The sequence below is a fragment of the Haliaeetus albicilla genome, chromosome Z (genome assembly GCF_947461875.1).
Source record: "Haliaeetus albicilla chromosome Z, bHalAlb1.1, whole genome shotgun sequence".
Taxonomy (NCBI): domain Eukaryota; kingdom Metazoa; phylum Chordata; class Aves; order Accipitriformes; family Accipitridae; genus Haliaeetus; species Haliaeetus albicilla.
The window spans coordinates 45,254,058-45,278,452 of NC_091516.1; the positions used below are offsets into that span (position 1 = coordinate 45,254,058).

Below are 24,395 nucleotides of genomic sequence, written 5' to 3' on the forward strand. Positions count from 1 at the left end.
GCAGACTGCTTAAATAAGACTGTAAGTAATTTTGATGTAATCAGTCAATGGTGAAAATAATGATTAAAATACCTATTCGTGGTGTAGAATTGCCTTTGACCTTTTAAGAAGTCACTCCCCTCTGAAACTGTAAAGGAAGTAGCATATCTGTTTCTAATATTTATATGTGATTCCTCATTATACTTTCTATTATAGGAAAAACGACTAAATACTCCAAACTTGGTCTGCCGAATAGCCTAATTATTCCCTTCAAATAAGACTGGAGGACCTACTCTTTCTGTTGTTGCTTATTCAGATAAATGTAAAGGTTTAAAAGGCCAGTTGTAATCTTAAAAGAATGAGTAATTGCTTTATGCTCCTGGTTTCTGTGTTGGAAGTCACTCTTCAAAGGCATGTCTTTGAATATTGTTCAGTCTTGCTTTGTTTCTCCATGGGCACATTTTCTAGCAACAGTGGACTGGAAGTGTCAAATCTCCCAGTTCCAAGGACTAATGGGTCCAGGAGCCCTAAGCAGTTATTTGACTAGTTGTTCTTCCTGGTCATGCATCTGTCATCTCACTGCCTGTTGTGTTGGTGGCTGATAAAGCACTAAATACATCAGTGCTTTTAAAGTAGTCTCACACAACTAATCCTGGCAACACATCCAACAAGTGTACAGTACCCCAACAGTGGTCGTAGAGTCACTATAAAAGGAGTGATTGAGAATATTGTTAGTGGGGGAAGCTGAGTTCTCTTGTACCTTTCTGTGATTTTGCACAGTCTTATTCTGTTTTTCCCATAGTGACTAGCATTGTGGGAATTACTTGGCACTTAGACTTCTCTGTGACTGCAGGATGCACTCCAAAGTGTTAAGAAACCATCAGGCAGGAGGGACTTGTGATGCTTAATTAAATATAAAGCCTTTTCCTTTCTTGACCTTGTGGCTGTTGCCACATACTCATAGTCTTGCTTCTAGGCCAATGTAAGAACAAATTTAGTAATCGCCATCTGGTAAAATATTGCTTTAAGCATGTGTACAGACTGTTTTCCTTTAGGCGTGAGTTGGGGACAACTACCAAGCTCTGAGGTAGTGGGCAGTCCCAGATATGTTCAGCTGCGAAATGGAAAGGACTGAAATGATTTTTTTCCACTAACTTTGCTTTTTTTTTTTCCCCTTCCCACCCCCCCCCAGATAACTGTTATCTTTAAATCATACCAAGACTGTACAGATCAGAAAGTATATCAAGCAGTGACTGATGACTTGCCTGCAGCTTTTGTTGATGGTACAACAAGTGGAGGTGATGGGAACACCAAGAGCTTGCGAATTGTGGAGAAAGTCAGTGGCAAATACATCGAAATGCATGCCAGGTACATTGGGACCACCATGTATATACGCCAGCTTGGGCACTACTTAACATTGGCCATTCGCATGCCTCAAGAATTGGTGATGGCCTATGAGGAGAGCCAGGATCTGCAGCTCTGTGTGAACGGTTGCCCTTCAAGTGAACGTATTGATGATAGTGGCCACTTACCATTGCCTGTAATAGGGCAGTTGCTCCCTCAGGGTGGTGCTGCTCATCCCTGGTCAGTGTACACACTGGAAAGTGCCACCACGAAATGCTATGAGAAGATGCTGGTGAAGGACATCTATTTTTACTCATGTGTATTTGACCTACTCACCACTGGTGACGCTAACTTCACAACTGCTGCTCACAGTGCCTTGCAGGATGTGGAGGCACTGCACCCCAGAAAAGAGCACTGGCATATCTTTCCCAGCAGTGGAGGTGTGGGCAAGGGTAGCAAAGTATTTGTCAGTGTTGGACTTGTGTGCTTGATCCTTATTGCATTTTTGTAGGGTTTTTTTGCTTCTAACAAAATTTTGAAATATATATTGTCATAATATATTGAGTAAAGATGAGTGTATATGTATATACCATGTATATGAAGGGATGTTTTGTTTTGGGACACCCAACAGATTGTACATACTGTGTTAACTGTTTTCATGTATGTTTGATGTAGTATTCTTTGTATCTATTTGTTTTGCAGTTGGTGAAATGTTTTATAATGTCCCTGCATGGGGACCTGATAGAAAGCACTTTATTTTTTATATATTAAATATTTATGTGTGTATCTGAGTAACTATGTATTATTCATATAAACTTGTACATACAATACTCAGCGCTCCCTGTAAGTACTACTTGGTTTAACACATTTTTTTTTAACTGGATCAATTTGTGGTTTTTTTCTGTCATTTCTCTTACTCTAGAGTCTTAGAGTCTCTTGTCCTGTAATAATGTTGGTGATTTGCTGGGTTTACTAGTTAAAATCATTAAGAATGGGATTGTCTTCTGTCCCTCAAACTAATGGCCATCCTTTCTTTGGAGGGAGAAAGTGAAGTGCTTCCCATTAGCTCACATGACCGTCTTGGATAACATGAATTACAGAACCTTCTTTGTAATTTTGACATTTCCTAGTTTCATGGCATGAGTTTCAAAAGAAGAAGAGGAAATGTGTTGGAGTGAGACTTACAAAGCTTATTAGAACCAGTGGAGAAGATGATGATTTTAAAAGATATTAGTGGTCTAGTTGTGTAAGCATGTAATGTAACTATTGCAGCTGCCTCAAACCTCTAGGGTTAAGTCATTCTCCAAGATGGACTGGAGAAATCACAAGCCTGAATTCTGTCCTTTGCTTAGGTGCTAATTCAGTCTATACATTCAGGAGGAGGGGAGTGACGCCACAGGCTCTGACGAATGTTACTGAGGAGCTAGAAGAATGATTTGGTGGCCTGAAGGTTGGTTTTACTTAGTGCCTTAATCTGCTGCAAGAAATGGAAGCTTTAATACATGCTGTAATAAACCCAGCTCCAAGATGGGCTTATTTCACTCTCAAAACTGTTCATCTGAGACTGGACTGACATGTTAGAAGTGCTACCTGAGTAAGACTCAAGTAGCACTTACCTTTGTTAAGCAAACGAGCTAGTCCTTGGTGGAGGGAGATGGAGTTCATTCGTGGAACGAAAGTTCCTAGGTTTTATGAAGACTCTTGGCTGGGTTAGGGACTGTTGACTGGTAAGGACAGCAGCAGTCTTCTCAAATAAACTAATTAATTCCCTGTGTTGATGGGTAACTGCATAGAGGTGTTATTCTGGGAATACTTGAGATTAAAGTAGTCAGAACTGAGTTAAGGCTGAAGGTGAAACTTTATTTTAGACTAGACTATTGGCAGCTTCTTGTGTCTGTGCTGTCTGATGGTGTTGTTTCAGATGAGTTAGGCTCGTGGACTTATATGTCTGATAAAATGGCTCATGTGGTTTCACCTGATGGTGACAGGCTTCTCCGTATTTTGTGTGGCTCAGCTTCCTCATCAATGTTCTGAATTTAAAGTTCTCATGGCTGAAAGCTGACAGATGAACCTAGTTTTGCTTGCAGTGGTGCACATACTTATTGGGCAGGCACCATATACTAGTTAATTTTCTCTGTCCCTGGATCATATATATGTATATGCATATATATGCTGTATATATGTATACTAACATTGAGTTGTGAGCCTCTCAGATAAATAGTATTTCAGAAATGTAGTAATTCCCCTAAAGAGTTTCCCATTTTCTTGCTCCTGCTGTGGAATTTCTTGAGAAAATGTTATTTGCAAGTGTACATTCTTGAATTCTGCCATGGCCAAGAGAGCTTTAGTTAATATCAAATGCGGATATTTTGAAGGTAGTGAATGGTCTCTGGAGAAAACTTAAGCTTAGAGGGAATGTTTTTTTTCACAGGCCCTCAAAATGGCTGTCTTTTTGAAGGCTATAGATTTTTTTTTTTTTTTTTCATGCTTGGAAACCCAACAATGTGTCAGTCTTTGCAAAACCTTTTAGATGTGGTTCATGAATATACCAGTAAGTATATGTTTGTGGAAGAGTGGCTGTGCCATCTGTAAATAGTTTAAATTATTATGATAGAAGAATAAAGTTGCCTACCCTGCTGAGGAACGTCTGTAATGTGTTAGTGACCCCTGATGGGGTGCATAGAAATTGGGGATGTGGGCCACGTACTGGGCAGGCAATCTATAAATAAAGCCCCAATTTGTCTCCTAGCCATCACTTGTTGGATAGGATTGTGCTGAGTACGGTCATTATACTTCTTTGCAGATGCTTGTTTCCCCTCTGCTAAATAAGCTGTGTAGTGAAATTTATGACCAGCAGCTGCAAACCAGGCCAGTTTATTGAAGAGGCAGTGTGTGGGAAACTAACAGCAGGAACCATCCCTTCAGGATCCCACTTGCACAGTTCCTTTGCAGTATTTGTGGAGGTACTTAGAAGAGCTTTAACACAGTTATTTCATATTGCTGCATCCATCTTGAGAGCCAATATGAAAATCCTCTTTTAAAGTTACTGGAGAAGTCGCAGACAAGAAGAACCCTGGAAGAGAAAATTACTTGCTGTAAAACTGAAAAAGAGATTGAGGCATTGAAAGAATAAATGATATAGAAGTCCATAAGATTACAGATCTTCATATAACAAGATGATCTGCTAAGTATACATGGGAGCCTGTAATATTTCACCTGCAGGGCTAATCACACAGTATGAAGGCAAACTGAAAGTGCCAAAACTTGAAACAAGTTATGTCAGACACATACCAAGAAACACAACTTTGAATGTTGTTTTGCTAAGCTTGTATTACAGCTAGAATTTGAGGTGTGTGTGTAACAGTCTTACATGGTAGATACATCATTGAAATGCTTTGTGGAAACCACTGTAGAAAGCAAAGGGAGCTTTAAATATATGTATGTCTAGTGTATACAGAAGGAGGCCATTGAATCTGTAAGAGCTTACTTTCAAAGGTGTTGATCTATCACCACAAGCTCTGCAGAAGGCAATATAGCATGATCATTAGTATTTTAATGCAACAAGTAGTAAGCTATTACTGACACTGTCTGTTGTTGGCCTTTGTCTTGAGCTTAGCTTGACTCCTTGGATATTAGTGGCTTATTCAAAAGGTTATTTTAAGTAATCCTATGCTAACAGAGCTCTTAACAGCAGCTGAGGATAGTTTTCTGTAGTTGTGGAGTCTTGACAAATTCCCTAGGAAGCATGTCACAGAACCAAGCAGAGAACTGGGTGCTTAATCCTACATTTTGTATGTACATACAGCTCCTAAACAAGGGTATTATAAAAGGGAATATGCTCAACTGACTGTCAAACCAAAAATTATCTTTTTCTCTCTTCCTGGAAAACCTGTCTGGAAGTATAAACTGCATAGACCACCTGTTTGTTCTTATGGTCAAGTTAGGGCCCTTCAGTAGTGCATTTCCTTTCAAACTTCTGCTGTACTGCCTGAAAATAGATCACCAACTATTTATGTTCTCTTACCTTAGCATTATGGATACCATGCAATTTATGGGTTTTGAGGATGTGCAGGTGGCTATTTGCTTACATACACCCTGAAGTGAAGCAAGCAATGTTAGAAGCTTTGCACTGCCTAATGAAGGTTTTACTAGTGGATGTGTTCTGAAAAAAAGCCCAAGTGGTTTGTGGCTTTCTTCTCTTTTGACAGACTCATAGCACAGTTTCAAATCTTGCATTCATTTTCTTCATGTAAGTACAGCTGCAGTGTTTTACACTGACATTTTCATGCTTTGGGTTATTTTAATTCCCATCTGTATCTTGACTGATATAAACTGTATTTCTTTCTGTCTTTTCCTATTCTAGCTATTAAAGACTACCATCTATACAATGCATAGACATGACTAGTAATAATTCCCTTTTTTTAGAAGGTATTCTTTGTTGTTTTTTACAAGACAAGTATTCTCTGTGTTGTGCTGCTAGTTCTCTCCATCTATATTCAAAACAAATAAGGATTGTGTGGGTCAATGTTGTTCATTAGATTTTATCATTCTTACTAATTAGCTGTTTTAGAGAGCAGTGTAGCCACAGATCAAGTACAAGTATGCAGGTAAATTTTTGTGATGCTGATGTAAAACAATTGCATCTGATCTGATTTAGAATTCTTTTAATCTGACTATGTTTGTAAATTACACTTCATTGAAATTAAAAGCTGCTGGTAGTAAATCAACTGTGAACAGTAAGATTTATTACAGACTTTGGATGCATGCAGGGATATGTATCAGAATAGATAACTAGATATAAAAAGGACTTAATGTGAGGCATATGGAGTGCCAATAACTTTTCTTTATAGGAATTATTTTCATTATTATTAGAGTTTTGAAGCTTAATTTCCCTTTTTTTCTACACCATAACAGTAGAAGAATATTCCATTATATAAACGAAATGCATACATGTCATTGATTCCAGTATGTGCTGAGGGCTGCGCCTACAAAAGATTTTATATGTCTAGTTGGTGTGTGAAGTGTTTAAATCCAAAATTGAAATACACAGTGAAGCCTTCTCAACTTGAACCAAGACATTTCTTTAGGATCTCTATTTCTCTCATCTTAATCCCGCAAAGTCCCTCAAAGAACCTGTATTTTTGCTGCTGAGCAGAGAAAACAAATGCAGTCTTGAGTGTTTTACCTGCACCCTAGCCAGATTCATGTGTTGTTCATCTGCTTGGTTTACTTGCAGGACTTTTTTTGGCAGGTACCTGACTTGCTCGGTCCATGTTTGGCAGATGATGGGTAAGAGTTGTTACAGTGTAGTGGTGGTGAGCAGTCTGCCAGAGTTTGGGAGAGGCAAGTTAAAATTCCTCTTCTGCCTTTATCTTTCACATCTTGCGAGAGTGCCAGTGCCCTAACAGTCAGGAGCTATTATCAAATAAATGCCATTCCGTGTTGTTATAAAGTGATAGCTTTATCCAAACAAGGTCATGAGTGCCTTGAAGGAGATTGGTGGCATACTTTATGCTTGAGAGTTATTTCACATAAATTCAGTAAACTAAACATGCAGGCCTTCTCTCTAGTGAGTGGAGTAAATGGCAATATTGTAGGTTGGGTTGAATTGTCTTCTGGAGGTGCCTACTGATATCCTTCAGTAGAGGAGAGACCCAGGCAGCTAATTTTTAAATAGCTGAAGTCAGATAAATTAGTCCAGCCCTGATGGGTACATCTTAAATTCCAGCCTAGGTTCCTATTCAGGGACGACTTAGTCGAGACAAGCCAGCTGACCCAGCATTTCCTGCACAGCACCACATCCATCTCCCAGGCCTGACTGATAGATACACCTTGGCCTCTGAAAACCTCACACCTGACCTTCTTGGCCTGGCCTGCACACTGAAGCTTTCAATATTTGATTTTTCTTGAAACCATACCTGAAGAAGGCAACAAGGCTGCCGAATCCTTTCTGTACTGGGCCCTTCTCCCCTCCCAAAGCAGGTCTGTGTGCGGTCGGGGGGAGAAGAGAAAAAAGAGGCGGGAGTCAGGGGACAAGAGGAAAGAAGAGATTCAGTGGGACCATAGTGGGTAAGGCTTCTAATCTTAATTTTGGCATTTAATTCTCAGACTGTTTACGTTTTCCAGTGAATGATAGAAGGCATATAACATACATCTGCATAGGAGCAAGGGCTGTGTTTTCTAATTAATGTGTTTTACCTTTTAGGCTGTCCTTGGTGTGTCCCTTGCTGCCATTACCATACAAGTGTTTTACAGAAAGCAGAAGTTTCAACAGGTGAGATTGCCAAAACCCTTAAATACTCTGCAGCCAAATTATTAATGTGTTTGACTAGAAAATAAGAGATTTGTGTTTGTTGGAATCCCCTCTCTAAATTATGTGAAGGAGATGTTTAAACAAATGTTTCCTGCTTTCTTGGTTGACTGTATCTAGCCAGCAACCAAGCACCATGCAGCTGCTCACTCACCTTCCTCACAGTGGGATGGGGGAGAGAATCAGAAGAGCAAAAGTGAGAAAACTCGTGGGCTGAGATAAAGACAGTTTAATAGGTAAAGCAAAAGCCGTGCATGCAAGCAAAGCAAAACAAGGAATTAATTCACCACTTCCCGTTGGCAAGCAGGTGTTCAGTCACCTCCAGGAAAGCAGGGCTCCATCCCAAGTAACCGTTACTTGGGAAGACAAACACCATAACTCCCAACGTCCTCCTTCCGCCCCTTCCTTCTTCTTCCCTCAGCTTTATATGCTGAGCATGATGTCATAGTGGTCTGGAACATCCTTTTGGTCAGTCGGGGTCAGCCATCCTGTCTGTGTCACCTCCCAACTTCTTGTGCTTCTCCAGCCTTCTTGCTGGTGTGATGCGGTGAGAAGCAGAAAAGGCCTTGGTTCTGTGTAAGCACTGCTCAGCAGTAACTAAAACATCCCTGTACTATCAACACTGTTTTCAGCACAAATACAAAAACATAGCCCCATACTAGCTACTGTGAAGAAAATTAACTCTATCCCAGCCAAAACCAGCACACTGTAATAATCATTATCCTGCTGGGTTTATCAGCTTTTATCTGGCAGTGATAAATGAAAGTGCAAGCTGCCTCCTTAGCTGGGAACTCTGGTAGATGAGAAGAGCACTACTTCTGAGCTGGAGTTGTGAAGTCCTATGAGAATTTTACCCCAGTACTTCCTACTGGATAGCTAAAAGCTAAAAACTCTTGCTTTGGATCCTTACTTGCTTCAAGGTGTCTCACTCTCAAAACGTCTAACTAGATAGCAGTGCAGCCTAAATGTCTGCATGCTATGCTTCCTAGCACTGCAGTGGCTGAAGTGTAGGTCCAGTATATGACTTAAGTGATTTTAAAAGCTAGCTGAAATCATTGCAGATGCCTGTAACATCCTCAATACAAATAGCTCAGTACCTACCTGTATCTGATTAAATCCTTTAACTTGGCCTCCCTTTTATAAGAACCCCAAAAGCCTGGTCCAGCAGCTGTCCTTCCTCAGAACAAATGCTCAGCTTTTTCATACCAGTCTGCTTAGAAGCACATGAGACCTGCCTTTAAAGACTGTGTTAGGATTGAAACACATCACTCCCACTTTGTATAATTGGGGTAGCATCTCATGTCAAAGGAATAACTCTCTCTCTAACCCAGTCTCTCTGTAGAGATAGTCCAACAGTGGGAAACCCTCCTGGTGGCTAGGGCAAGTGGAAAAGTAATGTACCTCATTGTCTGTGGTGCCGTCTCTAATTTCTTTGTCCTGACCTTGATGCAGTGCCAGTGGTTTGGCATGACCTGCCTTCATCTACTCTTTGCTTCTTCAGGTGCTGCCAGTCATCTCTCCCCAGCTTCCTTAAAACATGATTAACTAATTCCCTGTAAAATAAGTAAGTTGATACTAAACTATGAGAGGTAGGTGATATCAGAATAGACTTTTTGAAAAAATAATATTTGGGGCTTTTTTCATTTAGTTATTTTACAATACTTTAGCAATTATAAATCCTGTAAAAAGGCCCTAATAATTAAACTGTGGCTTGCACAAGTAGAGTTTGTGATTCTTTGGAATGCCACCATTTCAGAATATATATATATATATATATATATATATTTAATGTGCATATAAAAAAGTCACAAGTCTCACCTCTTCTTGCAAATGAGATGGCCTTTATGTATGCTAAAGAGATCAATACACAGTCCCATTGGGAAATCAGACATAGATATTCCTCTATAATAAGAATATTTAGTGAAAAATCATTTCAGATGCACCTACGTCTATGGCAATCACAGTCTTCCGCTCTCCCCACAATGAGTTAAGGCTCCTCAGTCAAAAAATACCAAGTCCTTCAGTGATGACCCTCTGCGTTTGAGTCCTTGAAAGTTTTCTACAAGTAAACATGCATGTCCATTGACAGAAATGCTAAGAGATCTAAGAGATTTTTCTTTGTCAGCAGAGCTTCAGCTAACCCTTGTAAGATTGTGGACTACTTTTTAGCTTTCTCTACATGCATTATTTTTTAATGTTGACCTGTTCAGAAAACCTGGGAATCCTGATGTGGCTGTTTCACTGACTGAAATAGAGGACCCTTACAAATGGAAAAACTTTCTACTTCTGGGTTTAGACTCTGGTAAAATATCTGAATTCACAATTACAAAAAACAAGCCAAGTAGAACTTTGTTGAAAAAAAGTGTTAGGATATTGCTCCTACATTGTCTGATGGGAGCAGAAGTGCATAGTGAAATCTCGTTCTGCACATTTCAGAGGATTTTGCTTTGGCTTATTTCTACACTGGCTTGAACAGAGCAAACAGCTGTCAGCATCTGGAGTGCATTACATGATCTTCTGGAACACTTTTTCCCATTTAGTTTCACCAGGAAAGATCCATTTCATCTAGTCAGAGACATGAACCAAAGCATGGTAAGAAGGAGGGGGAAATAAGGAGGTTCACGTCAAAAGTGAAATCTTACCAGCTCTTTCAATATTAAGAAAAGATCACTTGTCTGGTAGTGCTGACAATTACAATGCAAATCCTTAAAATCAACATGCTATGTAGTGTCTCTCTGGGTAAAAAACAACAGCCAAAACCTGCAACCCTGCAATCTAAAAGCAGTTCATTTATAAGTGAACAAGTTGTTAGTCTGATGACAAGAAGTAAAAATCTTCCCAAATTCAGCTTTGCTCAGAGGATATTTTTACTGGATATTTAAATAGCCAGTAGTTAAATGACAATATAGTCAATAGTGGTCTCTGGTGGAGTACTTGCATTAAATATACAGCTGCTAACTGCAGTTTAATTGTGGACAATAAAGGTTATCTGACAGTCATTAATGAAAATTCCCCAGATAGATAACAATTTAGGTGGGTGTCCTGGTTTCAGCTGGGGTAGAGTTAACTGTCTTCCTAGTAGCTGGTACAGTGCTATGTTTTGAGTTCAGTATGAGAAGAATGTTGGTAACACTGATGTTTTCAGTTGTTGCTCAGTAGTGTTTAGACTATAGTCAAGGATTTTTCAGCTTCTCATGCCCAGCCAGGGCACCTGACCCAAACTGGCCAACAGTGTATTCCATACCATGTGACGTCCCATCTAGTTTAGGAACTGGGAAGTGGGGGCAGGGAATCGCTGCTCGGGGCCTGGCTGGGTGTCGGTCGGCGGGTGGTGAGCAATTGCCCTGTGCATCATTTGTAAATTCCAATCCTTTTATTACTACTGTTGTCATTTTATTAGTGTTATCATTATCACTATTAGTTTCTTCTTTTCTGTTCTATTAAACCATTCTTATCTCAACCCCCGAGTTTTACTTCTTTTCCTGATTTTCTCCCCCATCCCACTGGATGGGGGGGAGTGAGTGAGCGGCTGCGTGGTGCTTAGTTGCTGGCTGGGGTTAAACCACGACAGTGGGGTATTTTTCTGCTCCCCTCAGCAGAGATCTTGGAGACTAAGTGTGCACATGAATCAGTATGTACATAGAGACCCTGCTTGATTTTCAGTCTCGGGATACCATTTTCGGATGTGCCAAAGTGACTTTATGTGGTGGTTTAGAACTTCTAAGACAATTAGGCATTTCTCCATCTTGAATAAAGAGCATATCCACTGACAATCCTTTTCACCTCTGTTTCTTATCCATAAAGTAAGCATTCAGTCTATCCTACTCATAAAGGGGCAATAGAATTCTTTCATTCATTTATTTCACCCTTACACATAACTTTGAATATAGGGATTAGAGTATCGTGTATCAGCTTTGGCTGGAGGACTGCATCCCTGAATCTTGGGAAAGCTCTTTCCCCTGCCTGTGCCCTCCAAAGCTTTGTTTCAAGCTCATAGCAGTGACCAATAACTGCATTTTTCTATAAAGGATCAAAACACTTCTCAGCTTCCTTACACTGAGTGCCTTGTGCTGTCAAGGAAGCAGTGGAGCTGAAGTTACCATTTCATCTCTAGGTTTTCAGCAATGCCTTCCCACTCTGACACCCACAAATCTAATTCAGGCAAGCAGATATGCAGCCCACAAGAAAAATACAGTATTCCATTGTGGAGTTAACAGAGCTTTGTGTTCTCACTTTCCTACGCTTGGAGATTTTCTACGTAGACTGAAGAAATTCACAACATAGCCCTCTACACGTGGATAATACCTAACCCTTTTCTGGTGTTATGTCAACAGAAATCTTGCCAAAGCCACAAGGGGAAATAAAAACATCAACGTTGGCATGTGGCAGTGAAGGTGCAAATGATAATGCCTACAAGATTGAACCCTGAAGGAAGACCAGCATAGAAATGTATCCTCTTGGATGTAGGCAGGAGATAGCACTGAGCTGCTCAGACCTCTGAAGCCAGGGGGTAGTGTAGGTGTGTGATCAGAAGCAGAAATACAGAAAGGCAGTAAATTTTAATATATGAGGCCCTTCAGGTACTACTGGATTAGGCAACAGCTGTGTGCAGGCTCTGAGGACTGCAATATTGAATCCAGGTTTCTCAATTCTTCAGTGATTAAAGGCTGTAATCTGTGTAAGGTAACAAACTTCTATTTTTGCAGATGAGCCTGGATTTTGAACATCCACAAGTCCATGGGACCTGACGAGATGCATCCCAAGATCCTGAGGGATCTGGCAGATGTAGTCGCTAAGGTGCTTTCTGTTGTGTTTGAAAAGTCATGGCAGTCAGGTGAAGTCCCTAGTGACTACATGCTACATGCATGTAGAGAGGCACCCAGTCACAATGATCTTCCAGAAGGGGTGTGAGAGCTTTTGCCATCATGCAGTCCTCTCTGCACATCCTTGTTTGTGTGCCTACTCTTGAGGCAGGTCCCCTTCCACCCTATTCTACTAGCTGCAGGGTCCCTCCTGTCTACATCACCCTGTGCCCTTTGCTTGTCAATCTAGGCTACAACTTCCTTTCCTGATTGTGGATCATCGTCTCCCTCCCTTGCTGTTCCTAGTTTAAAGCTCTTCTCACCAGGTTGGTGAGACTTGACAAAGGGATCAAGATGTTTTGTCATACTCAGTCAGGTGGGACCAATTAGCAGTCCTTGGTCCTCAAAATGGCCTGGCAGTCATAAAAACCAAAACCCTATAATTGATACCAGCTGCAAAAGTGGTTGTTGACCTGCAGGATCTATCTAGTCCTCCTCAAGCTCCTCCTTTTATGGGCAAGTGACACCAGTGTGCCCTGGTGCCCTTGGCCCTCGCCTCCAGAGCCGTGTAGTCATTCTTGCTATGCTCGGTCTGCCCTGGCTGCACTGCTGGTGCTCATGTGGACGAGCAGCAGTGGGGAATAGGCCGAGAGCCAGAGAAACCTTGGCAGCCTCCCCACAATGTCCTGGACCTGAATCCCTGGCAAGCAGCAGACCTCCTAGGTCGGGTCAGCAGATGGAGACCTTTGCGCCACAGCAGGCAGTTCCGCACTGCTATCACTTGCTACTTTCCCCAGCTGCCATGGGGCTCAGGTGCAGCCAGGTGGGGTGCTTCATCAGATGCAGCTCCTAACCCCTCATCTGCTACCAGGACACTGAATCTTTTCTGTAGGTGAAGACCTGCAGGTGGGGCAGAATACCCTCCTGGGACTGAAAGCCACCAGTTTCCAGCCTTTGCCTTCCTGAGAGTCTTCATTTCCCACGCCTGTATGCACAGACTCTGCCTGCTTCCTCAGGTACAGCAGGGGTTCAGGCTTTTGAAGCCACAGCATCTCTGAGAAGCTGACACATCCCTTATTGCTATCAGGAGACATGATTAAGCCAGGTCAAGCACAAGTTAACAAGGCTGAGAAGCACTGCCCTAGACTTTAATTAATGCCAGTGGATTGCTGGGAAAACTCTCCTTTGCTCTTTGTCTGCTTTGCTCTTTTTCATGAACCCTAAGGGTTGCACAGTGTTATCATGGTATTATCCAAATCCACGATGAAAGTTTCACTTTATCCATCAGCTGAGACATTGATACAAACGTCTTCTCTTGGATTCTATGACGCTTTGCTCCTCTATTCTCATCCCTCTTTCTGATGCTGCAAGCTTTCCTAGAAATACTCATTACAAGCAATAAAATACATCAGAAATAGCCACAATGACCTCCTCATATTTGTGCCATAGTGGCCATTTTTAGAATCTGATTTTTCTTTCAGTGGGAAAATAAAACAGGGCTCACTTCACAGTCCAGAAAGATGTGAAATTAATTGTACGAACTGTCTAGTTCTCAAATTTCCTGTTTTGGAATTCATGACAAGAAGATTGCTCCATTCTGGTACTCAAAAGTACATCTAACATATTTTACATACGAATTAAGTTTGAGAGAAATACACAGACCACAGGAAGCATGAAAATTTCACCTGTCAAATTGAACTACTCAAAAAGCTGAAAATAAATACAAATAATCTTATGGTTATTCCTCAAATATATAACATCTAATTAACAATCTAACATTCCCAATGCTTCAGGAAAAGAAATCATTCATGTTAGAAGCATTCAGGGTACTGTATTCTTTGAAATTACTGACCATTGCTAGTAAATTTAGAGAAATCAGTATTTGGTATTTACATATGACTGCTCGTGCAAACATTTGTAAATAGATTTCTTTTAATCATTTAGGTATTAAGCTTTCACAGGCATGCAGTCTTAAAGTGGAAACTGTGCTCTGAATTTTCCATGGGAAGCATTTCAGCAGCTCCCATGCTGTGCAAGGTAGCTGGAAGTGCAGCTCCCTCCAGTGGCTTCAACTGCTGCTCTGCATATCTGGCAAGAGAAGAAACATTCCCACCCCATCTTCTACTCAAGATGAAACATGGAACCCCAATTATAAAAATGTATCATCTCTATCATATGAGAAGATTGAATAGCAGTGTAAAGGAGAAAAGAAAGTATATCCTGTTACAAAGACTACATCATTTAAAGTGAATTTACAAAACAAAATGAAGCTGAGCTCAGTAAATAAACATGCACTTCAAGCAGTACTTTCTGATTAGCAAATAGAGCAATACTTTCTGCTCACTCCTAAAAATCGCTCCATATTTTCCCTTTCTAAAATCATGTTAAAAGGAAAAAACCAAGAGCACTTCGTATCTAAAAAAACAGTCATAGAAATAATAAAGCACTTGAGAGATTTGAAATGTACAAACAAGCATTTACAGTAGCTGCCGTAGGGCTGTTTCTTGGTGACATATATGAAGGGAAGAAGTAATCATGAGGAAGAAATGAGGATACTTCATCAGAACTTGTCTTTTCAGGCATGTTCTACTTAATCAACTGCATTCAATAAGTACAGCAAATTGTTCTGTCTGATCATTTTTACTGAAGTGACAGAACAAAGCACTTATTTTTAGTATAATACAGAATATTTGGTGCAAATGGAGAGTACCTCACTATCTCATTAAAATTCTTAATTGAGAGGTTAAAAGCTAACAATGCCTAAAACAGCTGGTACTGTGTCAGATCTTTGCTAATTTGTATGCCTGTGTGAGAGTCCTGGAGTAAACATGAAAGCGCTGGAATTGTCAGGAAAAGGACAGGTGTGACATCTCTGCATTTGCTGGGAACCACTAATCTGAAAAGATATCCCCAGGGTGGGCTGTGTGCAAAAGTTTTTCAGTTTTTCTGCGCTCTTTCACTGCTTTTCTTAGGGGGAAGGAAAGCTATGTCTACATTAGTAAGTCATGCAGTGCAGTAGGAGTGGGTTTGCAGAGTCAAAAAAGAAATAAAAAAGAGTTGAGGACCCAACATCCATACCACACACCTTTGGGGAGAATGGAGTTGCATCAGTTGAGCTTCATCTGCTTCTGTGGCCTGGGTGCTTGGGAGGGTGTCTTCCCCTTTGGCTTTATCTGATGATAACCAGGCTTGTGCAGAGAGAGGTTGTTCAACAGTGCAAATCAAAGTCCAGAGAGTGGAAGGGATCAGGAAATGCACTTCAAAAATCTACTCCTTACTCAATCTAAAATCCTATCATAGATGCATAGGGTGTTTGCCAAGTATTTCACATTTTCTGGAAACTTCTGTACATCCACAATGATAACATCAGGCACCTGGCTCAAAAGAATCTGAGAACAATGAGGAACTCAAACCTTTTAAGTCAGTGATATAAAAGTTCTGAGTTATTGAAAGTAATAAACCAGAATTGACAACATATATTTTGGGACAAGAGGATCTGAAAAAAATTTCTTCCTTACTAGGCTCCCCAAAATAATATTTCCACTAATAAGACAGAATTTCCTTTTACATATGACTAAATGGATATGCTGTTATCCAAAAATCTCAGATTCTGTAGAATCTGAAGCCTCCAAATTTAGGTGGTCAGATGGTTATAAAATAAACAATTATAATTACTGAGTTGTGGGTGCCATAGCTATTTATCCCGCCCCGCCGTAATTATTCTTCAAGATGTTGCAGTTGAAGAATCAGTTATGACAGAGTGAATAATGTCCTGTAGCATCCATCAGTCTCTGTTTGGGTGGCAAGGAGAGGTCGTTGGCAGAGGATGTTTTGTGTTTTCTTTAAATAGCTGTAACCACACAACTCTATCTAAATTGCCTGTTTCTCCCATACTCCCAAGAAGCATGAATGGAGGGGCAGGCCATGAGAGCCAGGTGCTGTTGACTGCCACAGAGCACACATGTTCTTTCATCTGCAGCTGTGTTCTAGCATTTCTGTGAATGACCATGGAGCAACTTCTTTCACAGCTGGCTGAAATTCAGATTTTTTCACTGTCTCTGTGGAACAGTTATTTCAGGGCCAGTCTTCCAAACCTGATATCTGTGTTGCAGCTAGGTTCAGTGTTTGGCAAACATCAAAAGATTTGATTCCTTACATACTTACTTTGCTGTCACACTCCTAAAGCAGATGGAAGATACACTGGAGTAGTCATCCACAGTGTTTGGTGAGACAACTAACTACTTTGACAAAACGCTTTCCACAGATGATGCCAGTTACATAGCCCAAAGGTTGCTTATTCTGTCACTCTGTGTAATTTTGGCATTTGGGAATACCAGGGTATTTATATGTGGGACACCAGCAAGACCAATAATGTTTGGCCAGATGTCTAATGTTTTCAGTTTTAAGATTACATTCAACCACTTGCCATCTTTACAACAGATGGGAAGAGAGAACCAAGTTAAAGTTGCAGCTGTTCTGTATTTTCTCCCTCACAGAGATACAGGCAGGAGTCTGAGTCTCACTCATGAACCTGATGGGCACTTCTGTTGAAAAAATTCCAGAAGAAGCTATTTGGTCAGAACAACATTGATGCACTGGACCTCTAAAGCTGAACTTTAAAATTTTCATTCAACTTAGCACTCAAGTTTCCAAGTGTGAAAAAGAGAGGAAGATCATTACACATGCATTCCTACTCTAGAGAAGCAGGGCTACATCTGTACCCAGTTCATTTTCAACGTTTGTGAAGTGACGTGTAACTTCAAACAGATCTCCCTCAACATGCCTGTTTTCAGCTTCCTCGTTTTGTTTCTCACATCTGCTAAGTATTTTACTTTTAAGCCAAGAGCCAATGAAAAGACTTGGTTTAGTAACCAGAATTCCCACATGCTATTTTTCAGACAAGTGAATGAGCTTGTCTAATCTCCCAGCTTGCCCCAACAGGAACATCTGTCACTGGCCATGCTTGCCTTCCTGCTGCAATCAGAGATCCTTCATGGAGGACTCAGGAACAAGCTAGGAGAAGAAATCCTAGGTGAAGAGATCTGAGTCAATGCTGATGGCTGAAAGGATATATTAAGGGATAAAGAAACACCGAATAAATTGTAGTATTTGGAACCACCAAGTAAGGATGAAATAAAATACTCACATTAAAGTATTTTGGTGTTCAAAAGACATTACTACTAACAGATGTATGTCTCATATCCCCCTTGTTATGCTGGGATAACACCAATTCATCTCATAAAACATACATTTTAAAGTGTTTGCAGTACTAAATTGACTATATCACTGCACCTGAGAAGAAATGATTAGTTTTTTATTCTGTGATCATACACTGAATAATGATAAAAGAAATACTGAATTTACTTCATGCACTGTCTGCAGTGGATGAAGTGGGCTTTCCTAGAAGTAGTAGTTTGGGGCTCTGTCATTAAAGTTGCATCATGAGAATTGCATAGAGAGGTCTGAATTAAGATTCTGCAAGCAAACTTAGTTCTGGAATCTCCTAACTTCTAAGTGATTTGTTTTGCAATTATGCAAATGTCAAGTCATTCTTACATTTATGGAAAAAAAATTAAAATACTGTCATCTAAAAATATCGTGCCTCAGTTTTGAATGTTTACAGTGTATTTATTGAAAACGTTTATTTTGTAAAAAAAATGGTAGGCTGTTAGTCCATCTGTTTATTCTGTATGTTATTATATTACAAACCCATTTATTAAGCCTTTGGGTTATGAATGGAAGAATAACTTGACTCACAGTTAATGTAAACAAATTTCAAGTTAATAATGACAATGTCTTTTTGTATTTATGGAAACATAGGTTGTAGTTGTAATAATAAGGTCTGTTTTGAGTTTTATGCTTAAATAACATTGTCGTCCTTATCAAGAATAATTTTCCATCAAATTGCAAGAGTCATCCTTAAGTACAGATGGAATATTAAAAAATTTAAAAGCAAATTGGATAATTTACAAGTAAATTGATGCTATAACTTACATCATACTTCCGTGTTTTCAGTACTGCAACTTGAAATAATAGAACCTCTTTAAACTTCACACATTTTCCCATTGTATTTCTATGACAGTACAACTAGGGTTGGGTTTTCTCCTGCATGCAGTCATGATTATGGAGTTTCTCCAGAATTTTAAAACTGCAGAAGGGCATTCATCTATGATTGTCTGAGGCTACATCCTTGAACTTTGCAAAGGTAACTATTTCAAGAGATACACATACTTGCAGACTGTAATAATTGGGCCTACTTTGCCTTTCAGATAATTTCATATTCATTTGTTCTAGTATTCTGGCTGTATTCTTGTCTGAAAACAAATATTATTCATCTTATAATGAATTCACTTAATTAAAACAGAATGGGGAAGGCTGCACTATCAAAGATAACATACCAGATAGAATGGGAGTTCATACTTTAAAAACTTGACCAGAATGTGCTGGAATATGTAGGACCTACAGGGTGATCTGTTCTGTTAGCTCATGGACATACACTCCAAACATCTCTCTTCGGTCACTAGCTAGAGACTGTCCCAGTAAACACATTTGAAGGGAAGAATAAAGTTTTAAAGCACCAAACTAGAGAATGCAGTGCTTCATGTGCATTTTCTTTTTCATTAAAGCTCATGGAGTATCTCTTTCCTGCACGTGCTTCCCTCTAGCATTAAGGTTAATGAGTATCTGAATCCTAACTCTTCAGATGTATTTATTTGGAATTTGATGTGACTTAGTGAACCTTTAAGATCTTGTGAAGGTAAAGGAAATTTTCCAGCCCTGTTTACTTTCATGCTAGGAAAAAGACTGGATTAGACCTTACCCTTCTAGATTTGATAGTTTTGGTAGACTTCAGTGAGGTAGAATTACAATTTTCTATTTGAGATCTTTTAAAACTGATCTGCCTATTCTGTTCTAGATAGACAATCTATCTGCAGATTTCATTACAGGAAGAATATAATCACCCCCCACCAATCTAATTTAGTTAAAAATTTAAAACAGAAAGCTATCTCTCAGATTAACAAATTCTTTGCAAACAGTACCAAAAAGAGATGGAACAGGTGGTTCCAGACAAAAGAACTGAAAGGCATTTAAGGCTGTGGCCTTCTGAGAGTTTTATTACGGATGCTCAGTGCCATGGTAGTTGTGCATGTTGCTCAGTCATCGACCACATTTCACAATTCCAAGATTCACAAGACATAGCACGTAATTATGATACTGATAGACATAGATAGTTTCACAGAATATATTCTTAAGTATATCAGAAACTTCTAATATAAGATTAAACTGAGCTTCACTTAAAAGAATGATGACTTGATATGCTCACAAAAATCAGAGCTTTGAAGTTCTCTCTGCTCCTCTGTGATTAAAAGGAATGTTAAAGAAACATTTGTTAATTGGTCTATATGCTACAGGTGGTCACTTATCAATGCTAGGATTAGTGCAAACCAAAACCAGTAGCTAATTTAAGTGAGGAGTGAGAAGATTACTTTCCAAATGCTCCAATGACTTCAGCAAATACTAACTCTGTTGCAGTTAAAACTTAGTTGAGGTCTTAGACTACTGCAGAAATAAAAGCTAATTAATTTTTTACATGTGATCAGTGGTATATGATTTTCTGACATGAGTTCCGGATGTTTATTTTGAGAGAAGACAGACTTAAAACTGAGCTTGCTGTAAAACCTATGACAAACATAATAATTACTTTTAGCAAATAAATAACGTCCAAGTATTTTCTTTGGGCTTCAGCCTTAGTGCATGAACTCAATCGAGATCAAAATTTAAGCTGCCTAACAGGACCAAAAGTTTATATTTTAAAACCTCCTTAAGTCTTGCATCAGCAATTTCCATAAGTCTTCAATAATTATGGATTTTTCAGCTCACTTTCAGTAAAGCTCATGAAACAATTTGACAGTAGCTGCTCTTAGGATGACAATTTTTTTATTGTAGTATTTCATCCACTGTTAAACTACTCTGATGGTCTGCAGAACTGTCAAAAACAGGGCTGTTGCAACATTAAGCAGCATCTGTATTAAACCTTCATGCTGTAGATTACTCTGGTTTTACCAGTTCTAGCAGTTTTGCGAGTTCCTTGTTAACAGCCTAAGAACAGACTTGCACCGTATCTCACCTTCTCATTCTCACCTTCATTTTTCTACATGATTTTTAGCCTAGCAGTTTAATTACAGTAAGACCCATCTTAGCTGTATGAACTCAGCTGTATGAATGTATATAAGATATAAACTCTTCATTAAGCATTTCCCAAGAACACAATATGCTTCACAGAATCCTAGATATGTTACATGAGTAACTTTTCCCCTGGGATGTCTTCCTTTTCTATTCTCTGAAGATTGCCTTGGTTGATTTGGAGGAAGAGCAATCTGCCCGGGTTTCCAAAATCCGCACCAAAATGAGAATTCAAGCTTTGATTTTACAGGGATGCACAAGCTTCGCTAGCCAGCCAAGAGTAAAGGTGGGCATTGGCTAGCAAAAGAAACAGCACATTTCAAAAAAAATCAGCTGTGGAGAGGCTGCAGGCTACGTGCATGAGTGCAGTGAGTTAGAGGCCCTGGAGAAAACAAATTGATTGGAGGATGTAGTTAAGGGCATTGATGGAAAGCTGGAATAGGGTTGGGAAGATGGATTCAGAAGCAGAGCAATGGTGAGAGGGAGAGGAAGGCTGAGAGAAAGGCTTTCCTTCCTTGCCTCTGGGGTAGGCTGACAAAAAACACACACTGAGGGTGAAGCTGTGGGATGGGAATTTGGGCTGGGAGCATCAGGGGCATTCAGTACCAGGCTGGGCTTGGATACTTCAGGTTTGAATAGTAGGGGTCAGAGGGACTAGCAGTACCCTGGAACACCATCTACCCAGTGATCACTTGGCTGGCACCCAAGAAATACAAACTCATCTGACTCCTTTTCCCCACAAAGTGTAGCCAGGCACTCCATACACAGCTGTTAAGACTTTCCTCCTTCCAGCAATGCCCTCCTTTTTGTTGGTGCAAACATGGTACCTCTAACTATATGGGATCAATGGTGGTAATGCCCAGCTGTCAAAATTACGTTACACCAATTTGCTCAGGTTTAAGATTAATATTTTTGGCAGGAAATCCTAAACAGAAAAATATTTCATATGGCTTTAGTCAGCAGTGCGTATTTTCACTGGCTTTCATTTACAATCTTCACAGAAAAAGGCACTATATTGTAGTAAAAGTTTGCAAATCAATTCCAGAATACAGCTGGTACAGCTGGATTAACTTTCTCGGTAAGAATGTGCCCATGCTGTGGCTTGCCAACCAGATCTGGCCCATGGTCCATCCCTTGCAGACTTCTTTACCAGAGGCCCTTCAAATGTGGCCCAAGATTGACCTGTGCAGTATATGAATTGTTCTGGCAGTCTGTGTCCTGCTGCCCTTTTCTCTAAGTGCTGCAGGGTCCTCTGTGGCCATGCAGTGGGAGGCAAAGTGATCGGTATCTTATTTATATTCAGTCATGTAACAGACAACATACACTGCCAAGGAAACACTTCCTGAAGGTTAGGTGAAATGGACCATTACTGCCTGACTATTGGTATGTCCATGATATGCAGAAGAGATATCTTCTATGCAGGTCCTGTAATGGAAGGGAGGTCCAGGGGCACAGGAACTTCCATATGAGGCCATGTTACTTGCTGTGGCCAAAGGTTGTGGGTTGCTTGTTACAGAAAGATTAAGCAGTTAACCCAGGTTCAGAGCAGCTACTTCACATGCAATTCTTATATGTTATTGTAGAGCATTACATGGCTACATTTTTTTCTTATAGCTAGAATAATAGAAGTACTGCCATGAATCAAGCTTGGACTAAGTAGTTTGGGGTTACAGTTAGATCTCAGGCGTTGACTAAACATAGAATTATAATTAATTGCTTTGAAGTTTCTTCATAAAATCCACATAACACTTATGTATCTCAAAGGACTGCTGCTCAGTTTGACTTCCTGTGAGCAATTAAGATTCATGATGGTATGTCATATCTTCTTTAATGGAAGAAAACAAATTTGAAATAGTCTTGATAATCCACAATAAATGCATGCAAATTTTCTGTATTTATATTTATGTAAATAGTGAAGATTTGGAGTAAACTGAAAATTAGGCACTTGACCAGGACTTGCCCATTTTCTGTAAAACAACACCCCCACCCCCAATTTTTTCTACCATATATCTCATACAGAATATGAACAAATATCTGATTTTAAAAAATATTCTGCTGCCATATTTTAAGTGGGAATTATATTGATTGTAATATAAATTGAAAGCCTAGTGCTGAGCTTTAGAGTGTAAAACAAAGTAAGCAACTTACACAAGAAGTTTGTGAAGATGCTACAAATAATTAAAAAGCAGAAGTATTTTCTTTGTATGTTAGGTTTAGAAATAGTTATTTTTCTCTTCAACAGGACAATGGCAATTCTTACTTTTTTATGCTAATTAACAACCAGCATTAAATATCATTATTTATCCAAAAGCAGTGTTTCACTTGTTAAAAATTTTGAAAATAAAAAAATAAGATAATTACCAATAAATTGATAGGGTTAAGGGGTTGGAAAATACATGCTAGAAACATTATTTTAGTGTTGACCATATCCAAAGGAAGATCTTTCACTGACCCCATACAGTGTGAGAATGTAAGGATGGGTGGACCACAGTGTGCTCCCCATTACTCAGTTATTCTCAACTTTTATCTTAAGAAGAATAATTAGACTTCAGAGAAAAATTAAAAGGATAAGAAACAAATAACAAATTCCACTAACCTCCTCTTTTTTCTCCTCCTAGCAGTGTGTCACACATTTCTTAGCTACTGCTTCTGGAGCATTTCACAAATAAAAACTTCAGCATCAAGTTTTAAGAACAAAGCTTAAATTTCAGGTGGAACCATACTAGCTTGTTAGAAGAATGAAGAGATACAAGCGACAGCGCTAGATATCTGTCCCGACATAGTTCAGGAAAATAAACCTTGATCAGTACAAGTGAATGACTCATACCAGGTGTTACCTATTCTAACAGTCTTTACTACTCTGTTAGAAGCAAGAGATTGTCTACATTTACTTCTGTAAAGGTAAAAATGAAGACCTCATTTCAGCCATAGTACACAAAAAGAAGCTAGGATTTAATTAATTTGCAGTTCAAATAAAACTTGATCATGGAACAACTTTCAATAAAATGTCTCATCAGGAAGAAAAGCTGTATCAGGATGATCTCCTTTAGTGTCTTCAGCCTTACCCATCTTCCTAAGTAACAGTCATGTAACATCCTGCTAAGAAAAGCTGATGTCACTGAACACAACAGTAAGCATAATACTGGAGATTGAAACAGCTCCTTAAAATACATTGCTACAAGAGTACCCCACTGGGATTTTACATTTTAAGTGGGAACCCTACAGCTAAACAGTAAGGGCTATGGAGGTGAAAAGATCCATTTGCAGATGACAGAACATCATACAGGGACAAAACAAGCCAACTGAGCTCTGAAAAGAATGAAGACGGGCATCAAAGGTATTCAGAGACAGGCATCAAAGGTATTCAGCCTAGGGAGTCAGTGCTCTAGGTTGCTGTGCTGTCCATGTCAGGGCATACCCCTGTTGTAGGAGTGTCATGTTTCTGCAGGAAGTGCCATCCTTTTTTGGCTGGTGCCTGAATCCTTTGCAAGTCCTGTTCTTGATAGTAGTGAAAGGTTCTCAGAAACCACAAGCTGCTTGAGTGCCACTCGGACACCAGGACATCTGCACTGAAGGTCAAAATGGGGAAAACACAGAGTGAGTATGAGCAGGTAGACGACAATGCCAACACACCAGCTGATGAACTAATGGCAACCAATCAGAGCATGCATTTCTCTGTCCTTAAAACTACTAGCAGCAATACAGTTTTTAATGTGCTTTTTCAGACTGACCAACAATCTACTCTTTTTAGGTAGTACTGGGAATGGTAGACTAGA

General features: G+C 39.6%; 1 protein-coding gene across 9 annotated transcripts in view; it reads left to right on the forward strand.

The window, feature by feature from the left end:
- Positions 1-23,644, forward strand: part of RGMB (repulsive guidance molecule BMP co-receptor b) — a 47,393-nt gene extending 23,749 nt beyond the window's left edge. The window contains exons 3-5 of one of the 9 annotated variants that reach the window (XM_069775755.1): positions 1,172-1,763; positions 7,529-7,597; positions 14,380-23,644. In XM_069775755.1, the coding sequence (XP_069631856.1) occupies positions 1,172-1,763; positions 7,529-7,597; positions 14,380-14,429 (711 nt within the window). In that variant the 3' untranslated portion in view covers positions 14,430-23,644. Of the gene's footprint in view, positions 1-1,171; positions 6,051-7,528; positions 7,598-14,379 lie in introns of those variants that run through there. The other 8 variants (XM_069775756.1, XM_069775754.1, XM_069775759.1 and 5 more) reach the window with 8 other exon arrangements.
- The last annotated feature ends 751 nt before the right edge of the window (positions 23,645-24,395 follow it).